At 46.6% G+C, this 15,044-nt stretch overlaps 1 protein-coding gene across 1 annotated transcript in view; it reads left to right on the top strand.

Annotated features, from left to right (window-relative positions):
- Window positions 1-692: 692 nt before the first annotated feature.
- Window positions 693-15,044, top strand: part of LOC135918862 (adipolin-like) — a 22,754-nt gene continuing 8,402 nt past the window's right edge. The window contains exons 1-2 of the mRNA XM_065452541.2: window positions 693-914; window positions 13,454-13,600. Of these exons, the coding sequence (XP_065308613.2) occupies window positions 693-914; window positions 13,454-13,600 (369 nt within the window). The remainder of the gene's footprint in view (window positions 915-13,453; window positions 13,601-15,044) is intronic.

The raw sequence follows: 15,044 nt of genomic DNA, 5'->3' as shown, positions 1-15,044 counted from the left end.
AGGCGGTCGTTCTTTACGCAGGTGTCGTTGCGCCCCTTGCTTTCATGGCCGCGTACGTCTATTCTTGGGGGAACACGCGGTTGTACCACCTTCCCATGCTTTACTGACGGCGAGGGGAAAAAAAAGGCCAGCGGGTGTGACAGGAAAGGCGGCGACGACGCACCTCCCTAATCCGCGGGAAAAACAGTTCCCGCCTCCTCCACCTCGGAACCGTCTCTTTCCTCCTCTTTCGTTTAGGTGGCCTCGTCGCGGTGTTGAAGTCGGCAGAGAGGTCTGTGCGTGACACCTTCGGACACGGTTTCCCATCTCACGCGCTCGCAAAGCGGTCGTCCTGGTTCGCTCGCGCATTGGTCATTCGTAGGTATAGTCGTGCAGGTGCAGGAAGAGGCGGGGATAGGAAGTGCGCGGACGGAGCCGGAAGCTCAGCCGACGTCTAACAGTCGTCCCCGTAGCTTGCTTGGAACGATTGGAACCCCCTTAGCCATCATAGCAAACGGTGGCTGGACTGTGTCGTCTAGACAGGTCGCGCTCAAGTCTTGCCACACCAGTCGCGCCTTGGTTTCGCCGCAAGTCAAGCGCTAGGTCTAAGCGCCGTTCGTGCCCCGGAGCTAGGCCTAAACCCGTGATCTACGACGGCGGCGGGACACGTGCTGCTGGAGAACAAGGGGCATCGGCGACGGCAGAGGCTGCTCATGGTGTCCTGCGGCGTGGCGACGCTGGTGTGCGTCGCCACTGTGGCGGCGGCCGTGGCCGTTGTGGTCACGGCTACGACGCCGGCTCCCACGTCGACGTCGGCGGTGAACGTGACGGCAGCGCCGTCAATCGCCGCGGAGGTTGACCGCAAGACGCGAGAGATGCCTTCTAGGAGACGCGAGGGCCCCAGGGGTGCTGCAGGATCGTCCTGGAGAAGACAGGTAAGCGCAATCTTCTCGCGTGGCTCTCTTACAGGTGTGTTCACGCGGGACCTGGTTACGCCGTTGCTCACATGCTACGATAGACGAGTTGCAAAGCGTACAAGGCAGCTTCTATGCAATGGCGGCCACGGCCCGTCCTCTGAGCAAATGTTAGGTGCAACGTAGTGTTAGCGTCTGTTGGTGGGTGTTAATATTCTGGGGATGGACTGTATACCGAGGCTGGCACCCTTTGTAGACCCTCCACTAAATGTTTGAATAACCAGAGTCATAGTGAACAATAGGTTTAATTGATCTAGGGCTGTGCATCTATCTAGCAAGCGTGCTCTGATCGTAGCTTGCAAGCACTGTACCTTATGATTGCTAGTTGCCACCAAAAGCTAAGCAAGTAATAATTACGAACTCAAAGATCAATCGCATTTAAGAAAGTACATCCCTAAAGTAATTAAATTACAGAAACTTAAGTAATGAACTCATGTGCAAGCCTTGCTAGAAGACCCGGAAGTTTGAACGAGGCACGCAAAGATGCATGCGACAGCGCACCATTTACTCGTTCATGTAAGGCTACAGCACTGCCATATGCATATGTCGTTTCATGTTTCTTCCGGAGTGGATAGCGCGCTTTCGTATATGCCTGTGTGGCTCACTTGCCGTTCTTGTCTTTTAGTGCATCCTATATGAATTAGCGATTCAAGCATGAAGTGGCACTAGCCCTTACGTTTATGAACTTAAGTTCTCTATACACGTCATCCCACTTCCGTTCCGCGGCAAGGTCTGAATGTTCGTTTGAGCACTCTTACATTCTACCTATTATTATGTAGTTATCTAATTTTGTATTGTATTTTGTCCATCTGTAACTACTGGCTCCTTCTGGAGTTCTATAAATCTGGAGTCTATAAATCGCTTTGAGGATCTGCACAATAGGGCTGAAATCTAAGTTGGGCGAAATTACACAAGAAAAGTAGAAATAATTCCGGACTGAACGTTTTTTTTTTGTGACGCAAGCAACGCAAGCTGCACAGGTGGTGGTCGGACGTCCGCTTCCTCCGATCGAGAGAGGACGCTGCTGCCAGTCTTTCCACCAATGACCTGAAGACACGACTTTAGCACTTGGAGAAAAATGTTAGTCCAGAGGAATGTTTTGTAACATAGGTTGTTATTTTATTGTATTATTTAGCATATTTCATTCAGTGAGGCCCGCAACCACCCCGCCACCTGACTGTGGTGACTGATTGTAGGTGCTTTTTTATTAAGTATTTAATATGCTTCACCCTGTAAAATTGCCTCTGACACCTGCCTGTCCAACACACACACACACACACACGCACACATACGCAATTACATATATATATATAAATTTAAAAGAATAAGAAACGACGCTTTGAGAGGACGGCGATGAATTGTCGCATTTCTGCTCTCACACGTGCCCGCACACGCGCACGCCCACGAATACACGTTACCGACCTTTATGTTCCTCTAAGCACTGAATCCAAAAGGCTCTTGCATATGTGAGTTGTCCTGAAAATGAAGCCCAAGCGGAAAAACACGGTTGCTCCTGCAAAAGAGATGCCATGGCTCATCTTGTTTTGTGGGTGAGTAATTAATTCCATGCGAAACGCCGACAAGCACATACGTCTGAGTAACTAGGCTCGCCTGCTAAGGCTGCGTAAGAAGCACAAGTTCATTCTCATGACTTAGGTAGCAGGCTTCGGCTGCCTGGAACAAGGACGAAGGTGAATGAATGTTAACAACTTTCGTGCTGCTCTTGAGAATCTGCAGCAACTTGTTAGCAGCGGATCAGGTTTTGATAATGTACGCGTCTCCTTAAGAAAGTCTCAAATGGGTTGAGTCTACAGCACTAATCTTCTCTTTGCCGGTAATCAGCCAAGTTCCGCAAGCCGAAAAGGGTGAAGTCGTGTCATTTTTAAACACAAAGACAACGAAATTGTTCGGACAAGTGTCTTGGGCACATAGTGTTTCGGAGAAAAAGTACAACGGCTAGCTATATGGGCTTGTTTGTGTGGCATGCTCTACTTTGAAAAACTTCTTTCAACAACTGTTCTTGAAAGCTTCCGCTATGTGGTTGTCAAATTTGCCTTTATGTTGTGCCTCTCTGTCAGCTTGCACTACAACAATGTAGAGGAGTGCAATGGGCTTCATGTGCTTTTTGTCATCAAAAATCTGGTTTGCTTTTCGGTGGACCAGCTGGAAAAAAATATCGCGGATCCTTAAGGTGGGATTTTGAATAAGAACTACGTTGTCGGCTGCACACACGCAATGTGACAAGATAAGCTCGCGAGTGCCATAGTGCCCGACTGCCACCATATTGTGCTTCCTTTCTGTCGAGTGCCATGTGCTTGTGTAATCATGTAAAGTTATTTTTAGTAAAATTTTAACTTACGTACAATAGTTATTGCGCATAATAGAATAATGTAAATGTTTACTATTTGTATTGACGCGACGCAAATTGCAAAATGCCCATCTGATCAAACTTGGCTTAAGTCTAAGGTACTTAAAGGGCTCTTAAGAGAAATAATAAACTACTATAGATTAGCAAATAATTCGCCCCAATACTGCTTTAGATAATCTCGTGGAAATACGTTGATTACTAGAAGAGTAAATGGCCATTCTTAGTTTTTGAGTTTCAAGCTGAAATTTCAGCGCCGGTACGTCAGTTTGACGTTACAGATTTCAAGTTGCCTTCCTGTACTTCGGTTGCTTTGGGCGCAGCAGCAGAGTTCTCGAAATTTGTGAAGTTCAGTCCTAGGCACTTTTTGAGTATGGAGTGTTTCAGCTTTACCAATAGAAAAATTAACTAGTCTTGAGCAGGCACTGTCAAAATTCATGACGTCACGGCAATGTGGCGCCAGAACTTCCAGGCGACGTCACCGCCCGTGTTTAGCATTTACGAATTTTCTCACTCAATCCTAGTTACACGGTAAGAGTGGCTTCTTTATGTATCGAAAAAAAAAGACTAGTTTACTGATACTGCCCAACTTTTGTCTTTAGTGTTCCTTTGAAGGCGTTTCAGCGGAAACATTTGATAGTGAGCGACGTGTTACGTGATTGCCAAGGGTAGCCTATGTTCACTCGGATTAATTACTCTACACAAGTACTTCACAACACTTTTTTTGCCATATACAACATGTTCCCGCCATATTTAGGATGTGCAGAGACTTCGTTCACTTACATTTCCTCCGTGAAGTGCATCAGGTCAAGTTCCTATTGCCTGGCCGTACGTGCGTAGAGCTGCGTAACATGCTAGTGCTATCGCCAGTTCCATGAAGTGTTATTTTGAAGTTGTTAGAGCACCCAGCGCGCAATGTGAAATCGCGAGTTCGAACCGTGTTCAGTGGCGCCATCGTATGCTCATTCAGCGACATTTTCGATGACGATCCAAAGTGACAGATATCAGGAGTGAAGACGGCACTGATTATCCCCAATATATATATATATATATATATATATATATATATATATATATATATATATATATATATATATATATATATATATATATATATATATAAACAAATCCCCGCACTACGAGTTGCTTCACCGACATTCCAAACTAAAAATTCGTGAAAAACAATGGTTCATATTATGCTCAGGCGTAGAGGAATACTTTTCAATACCTCGTAGTTTACTGGCGAAAGCCTCGGCTGTAGCATTGGACATGCGAAGGATCATAAGCCATCAGCTATGGTGGTCAGTGCCGACTAAAACGCACTCGCACTATGACAATAAAAATAATTACAGGATAAATAAAAACACGAGCAGAAAAATACACTGCTGACATTGAAAACTTTGACATCAAATTTAAAAATTACGGTAATGCTGCACAAGCCCAAGCAATCATGATTTAGAAGAAGACAGAAGTGTATATACTTCGTACATGATTTTTTTGTTCATTCCTTCTATACAATTATCAAGTGAACTTATCTTCTAATACCATCCGAACCTTGCAGAATCCCCAGCAGTGGGCACGTGCCATCGATGGAGGAGGAAAACCAAACCAAACTACACTGTATTATCATTGAAGGCAATATTTTGCAAATGTTAGTAAATGCGAAGAGAGGCGCTATAATAATAATATTTGGGGTTTTACGTGCCAAAACCACTTTCTGATTATGAGGCACGCCGTAGTGGAGGACTCCGGAAATTTTGACCACCTGGGGTTCTTTAACGTGCACCTAAATCTAAGTACACGGGTGTTTTCGCATTTCGCCCCCATCGAAATGCGGCCGCTGTGGCCGGGATTCGATCCCGCGACCTCGTGCTCAGCAGCCCAACACCATAGCCACTGAGCAACCACGGCGGGTAAGAGGGGCGCTATGATTTACTTCAAGCGTAGAAGTAACTTTCGCGTGCCCCAAATAAAGGTGCTAAACGACAAGGGCGAGCTAACTATCAATAGAATAAGCGCCAAAAGTGACGGCACACAAGAAGAAATACAGACAGGACAAAGCGCTAGGATGTATTTCTTGTGTGCCGTCACTTTTGGCGTTATTCTATTGAAAGCTATGCATCAACTAGCCCCACAACATGTTTTATACTGCGAGCAAACTACAATAACCAATGTATAGGACGAGGCAAGACAACTGTAATTGGTCCGAAGTCGTTGAAAACATTAGAACGAGCGGGACCGGCTCTCTCCGATCGACTGTCTGTCACGCCCGGTTGCCACCCTCGGCCGGGCAGAAACTTTCGTCGCTTTCCTGGCGAGTGAAGCTGCAATACGCTGGTGTCAAGTCCGGCCCAGCCGGATGACTGCCGCCATGTTCCGCGCATCGCGAACGTAAGCCGAGAAGAGAAAACATGAACCAGTCACGCGAGGCACACACTCTACCGAAGACTTTCCCTCGAACTATGCAGCGTGGGCAGGCATTACAAACAAAGAAAATGAAAAGAAAAGCGAGAAAGAGAGGTATTTGTGGTTCCTACAAAGCAATCCCAGCCAAGTCCCGACGGCTGCCGTTTGGGACGCAAAGTTTTGCCTCACTCGATCCTCGGACACAGCAGCGGAGTGCGGCGCTGTTTGCTTGGAAAACAACGCCGGTCCACGCTGTGTGTCTCTTAACGCCTGGCGGTACCGCTCCTTCGCTAGGGGGCAAAAGGGAAAACGGAAAAGAGGCCCGCGGAAGGCTCGAGCACCGGCTAGAACGCCCCCTCCCTCCTCTTAACGGCGGCGACAATTGAGCGGTTGTCGGGCGGGCGCGAGGTCGCAGTCTTGCTGGCGCCGTGACCCGATCGAAGATTGGATCCGCGTCAAGACCACCAGAGCTTCACGGTCGGCACATTGAGTGCCTCGTCTTTGATTGCAGCGAGTTCGCCGGTGTTTGAGCGAAGATTCCCCCACCCTCTCTCTTTGCCTGCTCTGTTTGCGTGGGGTGTGCTCGCAGGAGAGGCCGAAACTCGAAGTTCAAAGAAATTGGTTTTTACCGAGTTTCGCTGGCTCGCGGAGCTGCTCATCTTTGGTGCTCGAAGAAAGAGCCGAGCAACGTGACATTTGAAAGCGTCGCGCGAAGTGTGGCCCCTTGTATGCGATCCGAAGCTCCCACGAGCAAGAAGTGAGAGACTCTGGCATCGGTGGCACGCTCGTTTTGCTGGATATCCTCACATGAGCCATCGGCATGGTGACCGGTTCTGTTATTCATTACGGTGGGAGTGAACTTGTTCTAGGCACACGCCTTTCAGCGGGACAGCAGCTCAAAGCTCGAAACAGGGCTTGCTGTGAACGACCGGTTCGCCTTTACGATGCCCTCATTGTCGACGGCCATCTCGTCATCCTCAGCATTCACCCTTGCTATAGCAATCAATCAATCAATCAATCAATCAATCAATCAATCAATCAATCAATCAATCAATCAATCAATTCGCAACTATGTTTATTCGAAGCAAACAGGTTCACTCCAACCTATCGTCTTCGAATAAACTTGCGAGTGACGCTCTTTCCTGTTCTTGTCGTGTTTCACTTTGGGTCGCGTCTTAACAAGTCGTAATTAGTTTGAAGGGTTAACATGATCGCAGAGAAAGCATTCGTCGCAGTTCCGGCAATAAGAACCGATTTCTACCCGATGGGCAACTTGTCTACGCTTCACAGTAGGTCTACCAGCGGCGTAGTTGAAGACTCGAGGCCACAACACCGGTGTACCAATACCACAGCAGCTGTGCGGTTCACCTCCAAAGTCGCAACATAGCGAAGCCGGTGTTCCGCTCCGTTCTCGAAGCACGCGTGTGTACATATATTTCTTGCTTTATTTATTTATTTATTTATTTATTTATTCCTCTTGTCATTTCACTTCTGACATTGTCTTCTTCACTAGAAGACTGATACGAGAGCACTTTTTTTTCCCAGACAAGCTCCAGGCAGGCGTGCATCAGCGTACAATTCCACTTAGCATAATCGCATGTTCGCATCACGCAGCATGAAATCCCCAACAACATGCATCGAGAAATTCTACCGGTGGCACTACCAAGTGGCTAAGGAACAGACTTCAAATGATGTGATGTATCGTGCTCGATGCAATGGCGTGGTACAAATATCCGAATGATTGATATAGTTTTCGTGTCTAACTGCACCTTTAACCTGCACCTTTAAGACTTTAATTGAGTCAAAGTCATGTACTCCCATGGCTTTTTATATACGTCTGTTTCTTAGACAGTTTCCGGGTTTTACTTGTGGTGGTTTGCTAAAGAACTCGGAAACTAACCCTTCGCTGTGAGAGTAAACAGTGCTGCTTGGTTAGTTCGCGTTTCTGGTCGTCAAATTATAGGAAATGCTTGTTATCAAACTTCTGCGCACACAGATCTTTGTACAATGCAATTTCAGTAAAATGGGCTGGTACGGTTGCCTTCCACTGAAGAGATTTCGGTTTTTCGCGATGCTGGAGGAAGCACGGAATCAATCGCTTGAACACAGGCAGCAGCTTCTGGCGTATGATGAATATTTTAGTTCTTTCTTTGTTCTAGAGAAAGCTCGTTGCCAGTAAAAGGTCCCCCTCCCCCTTCCCCCGCTCCCTTTCTTGTCTGCTTTGCTTGTGCAGAAAAACTCTATGAACCGAGAAGTTGGAAGACAGTAGCAGACGAAGAAACGTTTCTGTTTTTCTGAGTAACGAACGTTTCTGTTTCGTTCAAATCAGCAAGAAAATACGCGGCTCCATCCAGTAGCAGTAGAGCTCTGAATTGTTCCTGTGGAATGGCTGGTCGGTACAAAAGAATAACAGAATATTCCTAACTGTCGGGATTTGCTTAGTCTTTTCTTTACGAGAGCAAAAGCCGAATACTTATTTCGCTGTTACTGACGACGTTTTGAATGGAGTGGTTTAGTTCTCTCGCAAGCTCTGGAAGTTCTCTGCCAAAAATATACTCGCGCAGTATTTGTTGCTTTCTGACATCCATCAGCGTCGGCAAAAAGTTTGTGCGATGTCATTACGTTTGCCGTACTGCGAATGAGGCTTAAATTAGAAAAGACGAGCGAAGTGCAAATAACATGTTGTGCAGAAGTTTCTTCACACAAGCTTTGCTTCTTCTTCACAGCCGAGCACCGGCTAGCCTTGTAGATGCTGGCAAACAGCGTCGAAAGCGAGTGTTTCAAGCCAGCTCTTTTCAAATGAGAGTTGGTCCAACTCAAGCCGCTGCTACTGTAACAGCCTGTGCGCTTTCTTGAATGATGCTCAGCGACTCATTTGGACGATGGCCAGGACTTTTCTCGACAGCATGTCATACATCTTCTGTCCAAAGTGACTGTAGTAGCGATGCCCTGTGAAAGCTTGCGCGCGATGACCGGTTATTGCTGCATTTATCCCCATGCAGAGCAGTACCCGTAAAATTTGCAGCTACTCAGCTCACTCAAAGTGACAAAAGAATTATGCGACAGGGGCTAATTAGACCTAGGCGTACGCTCTCGCCGTTTCCGTCGACACGAAACAAAGACACGGAGTTCGTGGACCTCCGTTCTGTAGCGGATGAGAAATAGTGAGCGGAAACTGCGCCTACAAAATTTATTAATTTTTTCCCCGGAATGAATCAGAACTATGCAGGAGCAGTGAAAAACACTTGTTTCATCAAAGCGTCAAAAAAAAAAAGAAATCATGAGCCATTCCCCTCTGTGAAGGCGGATTACCAGCGAAGCTGTAAACGTAGTGGTGAGAGAACTTGTGGTAAAGTCTTTATTGTATAATTTATTGTCGCTTAGTAACGACGGTCACAATGGCTTTGGGGTCGCTGTGATGTGCCCTGATCGGCATGCTCGCAACTGAAAGCACATTCTTTGATAATGTCAAATCGGTGCACGTACGCCAATGCGCTGTCGGTTGGGCCTTCGTTGTGGCATCGCGAGGGATATGCCTGAAACACGAAACGACTAAACCACTACCTTTTCGGTCCCAACACATCCACAATTAAATAACCAACGACGACCACAGGGGTGGTGTCATCGCAACTAACCCACGCAAAGTGAGTAGCCACGAACCTTACGGGGCTATGAGCCATTGCATTGCTTGCTTGCTTGCTTACGGGGGTATGGGCCATTGATGATGTCAGTTTTCGACATGCTCTTGTGTATGTTGTATACGTGTTTAGAAAGAATGTAAGCAGTGTTTGCATCACTTTGCTGAGTGCTTTTAGCCTCTACCTGACGGGACTTTGAGCCATTGCAATTTTTGCTTGCTTACTGGGGTAGGAGTGCTTACGGGTGAGTGCATCGTTGATGATGATAGTTTTTCTTGATGGAGACCAAAAATGCACAGAACCCTAGCCATATGCAGCTTCTCTATAAAAATAAAACCAAAGAAAGCTACACGGCGGCGTTTCCATGCTCCTAATTCCCAAACGACCCATGCGCTGACATGTTTCTTTTTTTTCAACCTTGAGCCGACTACTGGTCTTCCCACTTTATCTTTTCACTGTAGTCGCGCGCACAAGTAAAAGAGATAAATGTTGCTGGCGGCCTAATCTTTTATTGCTTCACTATTTTCGAAAGTTCAATGGCACTCAGTTCAGTCAGTAGCGAACATAGCTTGAAAGTCCACTTCTGCATCTATCTGTCGATTCATATACTATATCTGCGGTCTTCACACTCTTGAAATAAGAGGCTGCTTGCCGATACAGAGGCAATGTTGTTACACTTGGCAACAAGGGCATCATACAAAGCATAAATGGCATAGGGAGTCGGAAAGTGCCGCAATCCCCGACCCTCTCACCACCTCAGCATTCTGTATAGGCTATACTTTGATGCCAGCGCCACTGCAGATATGCCTTCGGCTCGGCCGCTCAGTGAAGGGTAAGTGACCAGTCATTCCAACCCACGACTTCCCATTCTCTGCACACATCCCTCCGCCCCCTCACCCGCTACGGAGAATTATTGGCGCGTCTACATGGGAGCAAAGCAGGGAAGAGCCTTCACTTAACAAGCAAGGCAGAAAAGCCTTAACTTGTAACCCCTGTTAATGTAACACATGTCCCCATTTCCTCTTTGTATTGGTGCCTCGCAAATACGTTTCGCAGTACTGCAGAAAGCTCGCGTGAGGCACAAGATATTGCTCTCAGCGTAACTTGCTTTAATGAGCGGGCGAGTATCTTTCGCTCAGTTCTTTTGTTGTCACTGACTCTCTCAGATTTTTTTCTCCCCCGCTCAGTGAGCGTTTTCTTCTGCAGACGTGTTACTAATGCGGCATTCTGTTTGCGGACACGATACTTCTTTCCACTACAATGGCGGCGTCCAGTCCCAGACGCGGAATCAATGAGGGCCTGGTGGTCGGGTAGCACGGGGTTGAGCACGGAAGCAAAAGAAAAGTGCAACTGTGCTCTCCTAAGGGGATACATTGATCCGACTCGCTGCTCGTTTGTTGCTTATCGACTCGCGCGCTGCCAAGCAGTCGCTCAACAGCTTTATTCCATGTTTGGTGCGCTTTTTGTTTGTTTGTTTATGCTGCAAGAAAGGGCAGTCAAGAAAGAATCATACTTAGACAATAACCAGCGTGGTTGCGTAGCTGCCTTCAAAATGTTCCAGTGAGGAGAATGCAGAGCAAATTGTCGTTCTTGTGGTTCTATCATCAGGGCTGCACTATAGCGCTCAAGGTTCGACGGGAAGCTTGATCGATAGTAGGCTAGTTTGCAGCCTATCTTTGGAAAAGCTAATGAGAACGTGGTGCTCAAATTTTTATGTCGAATGTTGCAAGGAAAAGCCCGGGTGAAAGATATACGTTTTGTGCTTGGCGTAATGAAGAGCTCCACGGTGCCCGAGTAGAAAATTGGCTGCGTGGAATCAATACACCATTGAGGTCATTCGCTCGTCGAAGACAGCCATACATCAGTGACTCTCGTTGTCCTGTAGCCACTTGGAAACTTCGATTCTTTCTTTTTTTTCTCTCTCGAGCATTGATCTCTGTGTCCCAACAAAGTTGCCTGAGCGACTATTGACGTTATAACTAATATTCGAGTAATTATGTTTTAGAAGAAACGCTATGACCCAAGGAGACGTTGCTGTTCTGTTTCTGGAAGTTCTCGTTTCCTGGAGACGAGAGTGACGAGAGTGACGAGAGTTATGGATTAAATCTAGTACTTCAGTCTAGTTCGCAAGAAAATTTGATTATGCGAATTGACTCGTGAGGGCGCTATAATGCATCAAATTAGCGTTTGTGAATTGTTATATTCTTGAATACCAACCTCTACCCATCTCTTCAGAAAGAAGCGTAGACTAATGAGTGGCAAGCCTGACAAGCGACTAAAAGAAAGCTGCACGCACCCATCCGCTTTTAGAGTAAGTGGTACTGATTACTGTGTTACCCTTTTATCGTTTCATCTGCGCACAAGGACGCTTTCTTTTTTGCAAGAAATGTCGAGCGCAGACAAAGAACCATCCACTTTTTTCGCTAGGAGAAGAAGCGTGGTCGGACGATATCACGGCATCATTAAAAAACAAAAAGAAAGCTCTTGAAAAGCATCTCACTACCGTGATGCCCTTGACTTTCTCGGGCATTGCGGAAGAACAGCGGCGATTATTTCTCTGAACGCACCTATCTTTGTCTCTAGATCAGCTACTTTTTTTCCCCACTCCACTGTTTCCCATTAGGAGTGCTTGCCAAGTTCCGCACATCCCCAGCCTAGCCTATAGCTCTCTGTTGTCGACAAGATACGTGCAAATGGCGATGTGAACAATAACAACAACGTTATCAGCGGCTGCGACACTGTTACAGCGGCTCGAGAGGAGCAGCCAGGAACGGAAACAAACGGACTCAAAGTGTGGTGCACAGTGCCAATGAAAAATGATCACAGCAGCGCCGGACTCGTGTACTTGGAGGAAGTTAGGAGGAAGGCTGTTTGACTACTTCGAGTCATAAATGAATGACAAAAAAAAGGTACAATGCGGATGTAGCCCACGTTGAACGGGAGCCAAGTTTTGCTTCTTCATCGATCGGCCGCACCGTCCCGGAAGCGGACGAACCTGGCCGTTCGCCAAGAGGCTATGAAGGGCTTTTTGTGAGAAAATAAGAGAAATGGAGAGCGATGTACCCAGCACCTTCGTTATTTTCCATTGGCCGTGCATGGCGGTTCCATCTAACCGAAAGCGAGTCGTGCATTGAGAGCTGAACTCAATTGTTTTCCGCTATTGCGCGTCTAATCTAGTTGCATGATATGATTTTGCTTTTGCACTGTATCTGGAGCAAGGCTTGCAGGTGTTCTTTGTACTCGCGCAGCCCAATACACTTATTTATGTTGCTATGGTAGTACATATGTAGCTTTCGTTATCGACCACTGAAACCCACCACCCTATAGTACACTGTTACGTGCGTGCCCCGAAGGCCATTTCTTGAAAAAGTAAGACGGTGTTTCGTGTAAATAAAATCTCTTTAGTTATGCTATAATCCCTGTTGTGCGTTGGAAGCCCTTCGATCATTGTACCCTGGAGACCAATTTACGATGGTTTTCGATGGTAAGTGCTGGTTGTCATTGGCCGACCACCTGCGCTAATGATATATATGACTGGCCAGTAACAATAACAGGCCAGTCAATAATAATATTGACTCGCCGGTGTTCTTACGAGTAGTTTTTGCTTTAGAAATATTTTGGTATAGGGACCTTTGTCCTCAAATCTACTCAGTGATTGAAGTTTTCGTTCTAGCTACGCTGTTACAATATTATTGTTAGCTATTATTTTTTCCCCATCTTTCAATGTATTCCCTTGTAAGGAAAAGAAACGCATGTCTAATTAACAGAGGTCTCAAACTTTCGTCGGGCCCAAGATTGCTCGCGTGTAGGGCATGCCGGCTCGTGGGCTAAAGGTTTATGTCCTGTCCTGCGACGTCTTCGGGTGAAGGCTGATGTATTTATTGTGTTTGCTTCATCTTCTGACGTGCTTCTGCTAGCTGTCATCACGATAATATATGACATGGGACTTACATTTCGATGTTTTGCATGTAAATGGGTGAAGCTGGCACATCCTATTCGTGCCACCTTCTCATTATTTAATTATGTCAACATCATTAATGGTAAAAGAAAACTCTAGTGGTTAACAAGCTTTGCGCACTTTCCTTCTCCAGCCAGAATGGCGGCTCGGCCGACAGACGACGCCTGGACGACAGACGACACTCGATCCTCGGATGACTTGGGAATCTTTTCTGCGGCACTCTGAGAGGACGCAGACTGCAAGGCCCAAAAAGAAAGTCGACCGGTCTTTTCTCAGGATGGTGAGTGGGCGTGCATGATTTAGTTCTGTCGCGGAAACCTGCATGCTTTATCAAGCAAAAATGGTTCACGTGTTTCTTGTTCTATCTTGGTTCAATAGGCAGGCGGCCATTTCAAATCGGCAAATTAACAGTGACCTCATGTGAAAGGGAGCTTCAGTGAACCAGGATGGGGGACGAAGCTGAGCTCAGCCACGTGACTTTGAAAAAAAAAGAAAGAGAAAACATTCTACGCATTCTTCGGATGCCGGCGCAGAGATTCGTGCGTGACGTCAAAGGCGTCCCGCAGTGCTCTGGATGTTTCGTTGTACTCTCCGAGATCTATTCATCTTCCCATTCTTTCAGCATATTAGCATTTCTGGAATCACTACGTTACTGCAGCCTTTTAATTTCATCTTCTCCTCGACAATAACTTAAAAGATAAATTCCGAGGTTTTACGGCCAAAACCTCGATATGATCATGAGATACGCCGTAGTGAGGGAATCCGGATTAGTTTTGACTACCTAGGGTGTTTTACCGTGCACCCAATACACAGTACACCGGCACTTTTGCATTTCGCCCCCATTGAAATGCAGCCGCCGTGACCGGGATTTGTTCCCACCCTCTCGTGCTAAGCAGCGCAACCGACAATAATTATGACGTCATAAATATAACAGGTGAGCCTTGCGGCAGATTTCTGGGCTATAAAAGAAGCCTGCTACAAAAGCTTTTGGGCTTCGTTGGTGCATAATAAACAAGGAAAGAAAGATAACGCCTATTCGTTTTTCAAAGCCTAGGTGAACTCAATGCACTTCAATCTCAAAACCGCTTGCGATGACGTGGAGAATGGCAATTATACGCAACTGTCCCTTCTTTCATGACGAAAGACATTGCCTGCGTTCTACCCTTACTTACTATTGGAAATACAGAGTGCTCAAAGAAAAAGAGATATAGGGAATGGGGCGTCGAGCATCACCGTCACATAAGTATGCTAAAGCCCGCGGCTGTGCTATCCGAGGAACTGTGGTTTGCGCAACCACCGTTGAATTTGCACTGAACGCCGTGAGATGAGCCAGCGCACATCGTTTGTTGCAACTTTCCTCCCTTTTCTTTCTCCCTCCTTCATTAATGAAGGGCAGTAAACTAGCTACGAGTCTCCCCAGAACCAAGATACGTAGGTAACGTGTCTGGACTCGTACTAAATAAAAAAAACGCCCCTGCGTAAGTGTCGTCAGTGACTGGCCATCGCAGCCATGGTGTTCCGGCATCATTCCGGCATCCGGTTTTATCGCTACCATGATAATCTAGTGCTGCTTTTACGCACGATAAATTTGGCTAACACAGGCCCTGCTGGATGTGCTGCTGCCTCAAGTTGTCTGACGGTCATGCGTTGCGTAGCGAAGCGGCTTTGGGAGACTAAAATGTGTCCTTGCATAGATATCGTCTCACCAGCTTCGTGCACTGCTG

This window comes from Dermacentor albipictus, chromosome 2, assembly GCF_038994185.2.
Source record: "Dermacentor albipictus isolate Rhodes 1998 colony chromosome 2, USDA_Dalb.pri_finalv2, whole genome shotgun sequence".
In the NCBI taxonomy this organism is placed as follows: Eukaryota; Metazoa; Arthropoda; class Arachnida; order Ixodida; family Ixodidae; genus Dermacentor; species Dermacentor albipictus.
This window is presented reverse-complemented; position numbering and strand designations above follow the sequence as displayed.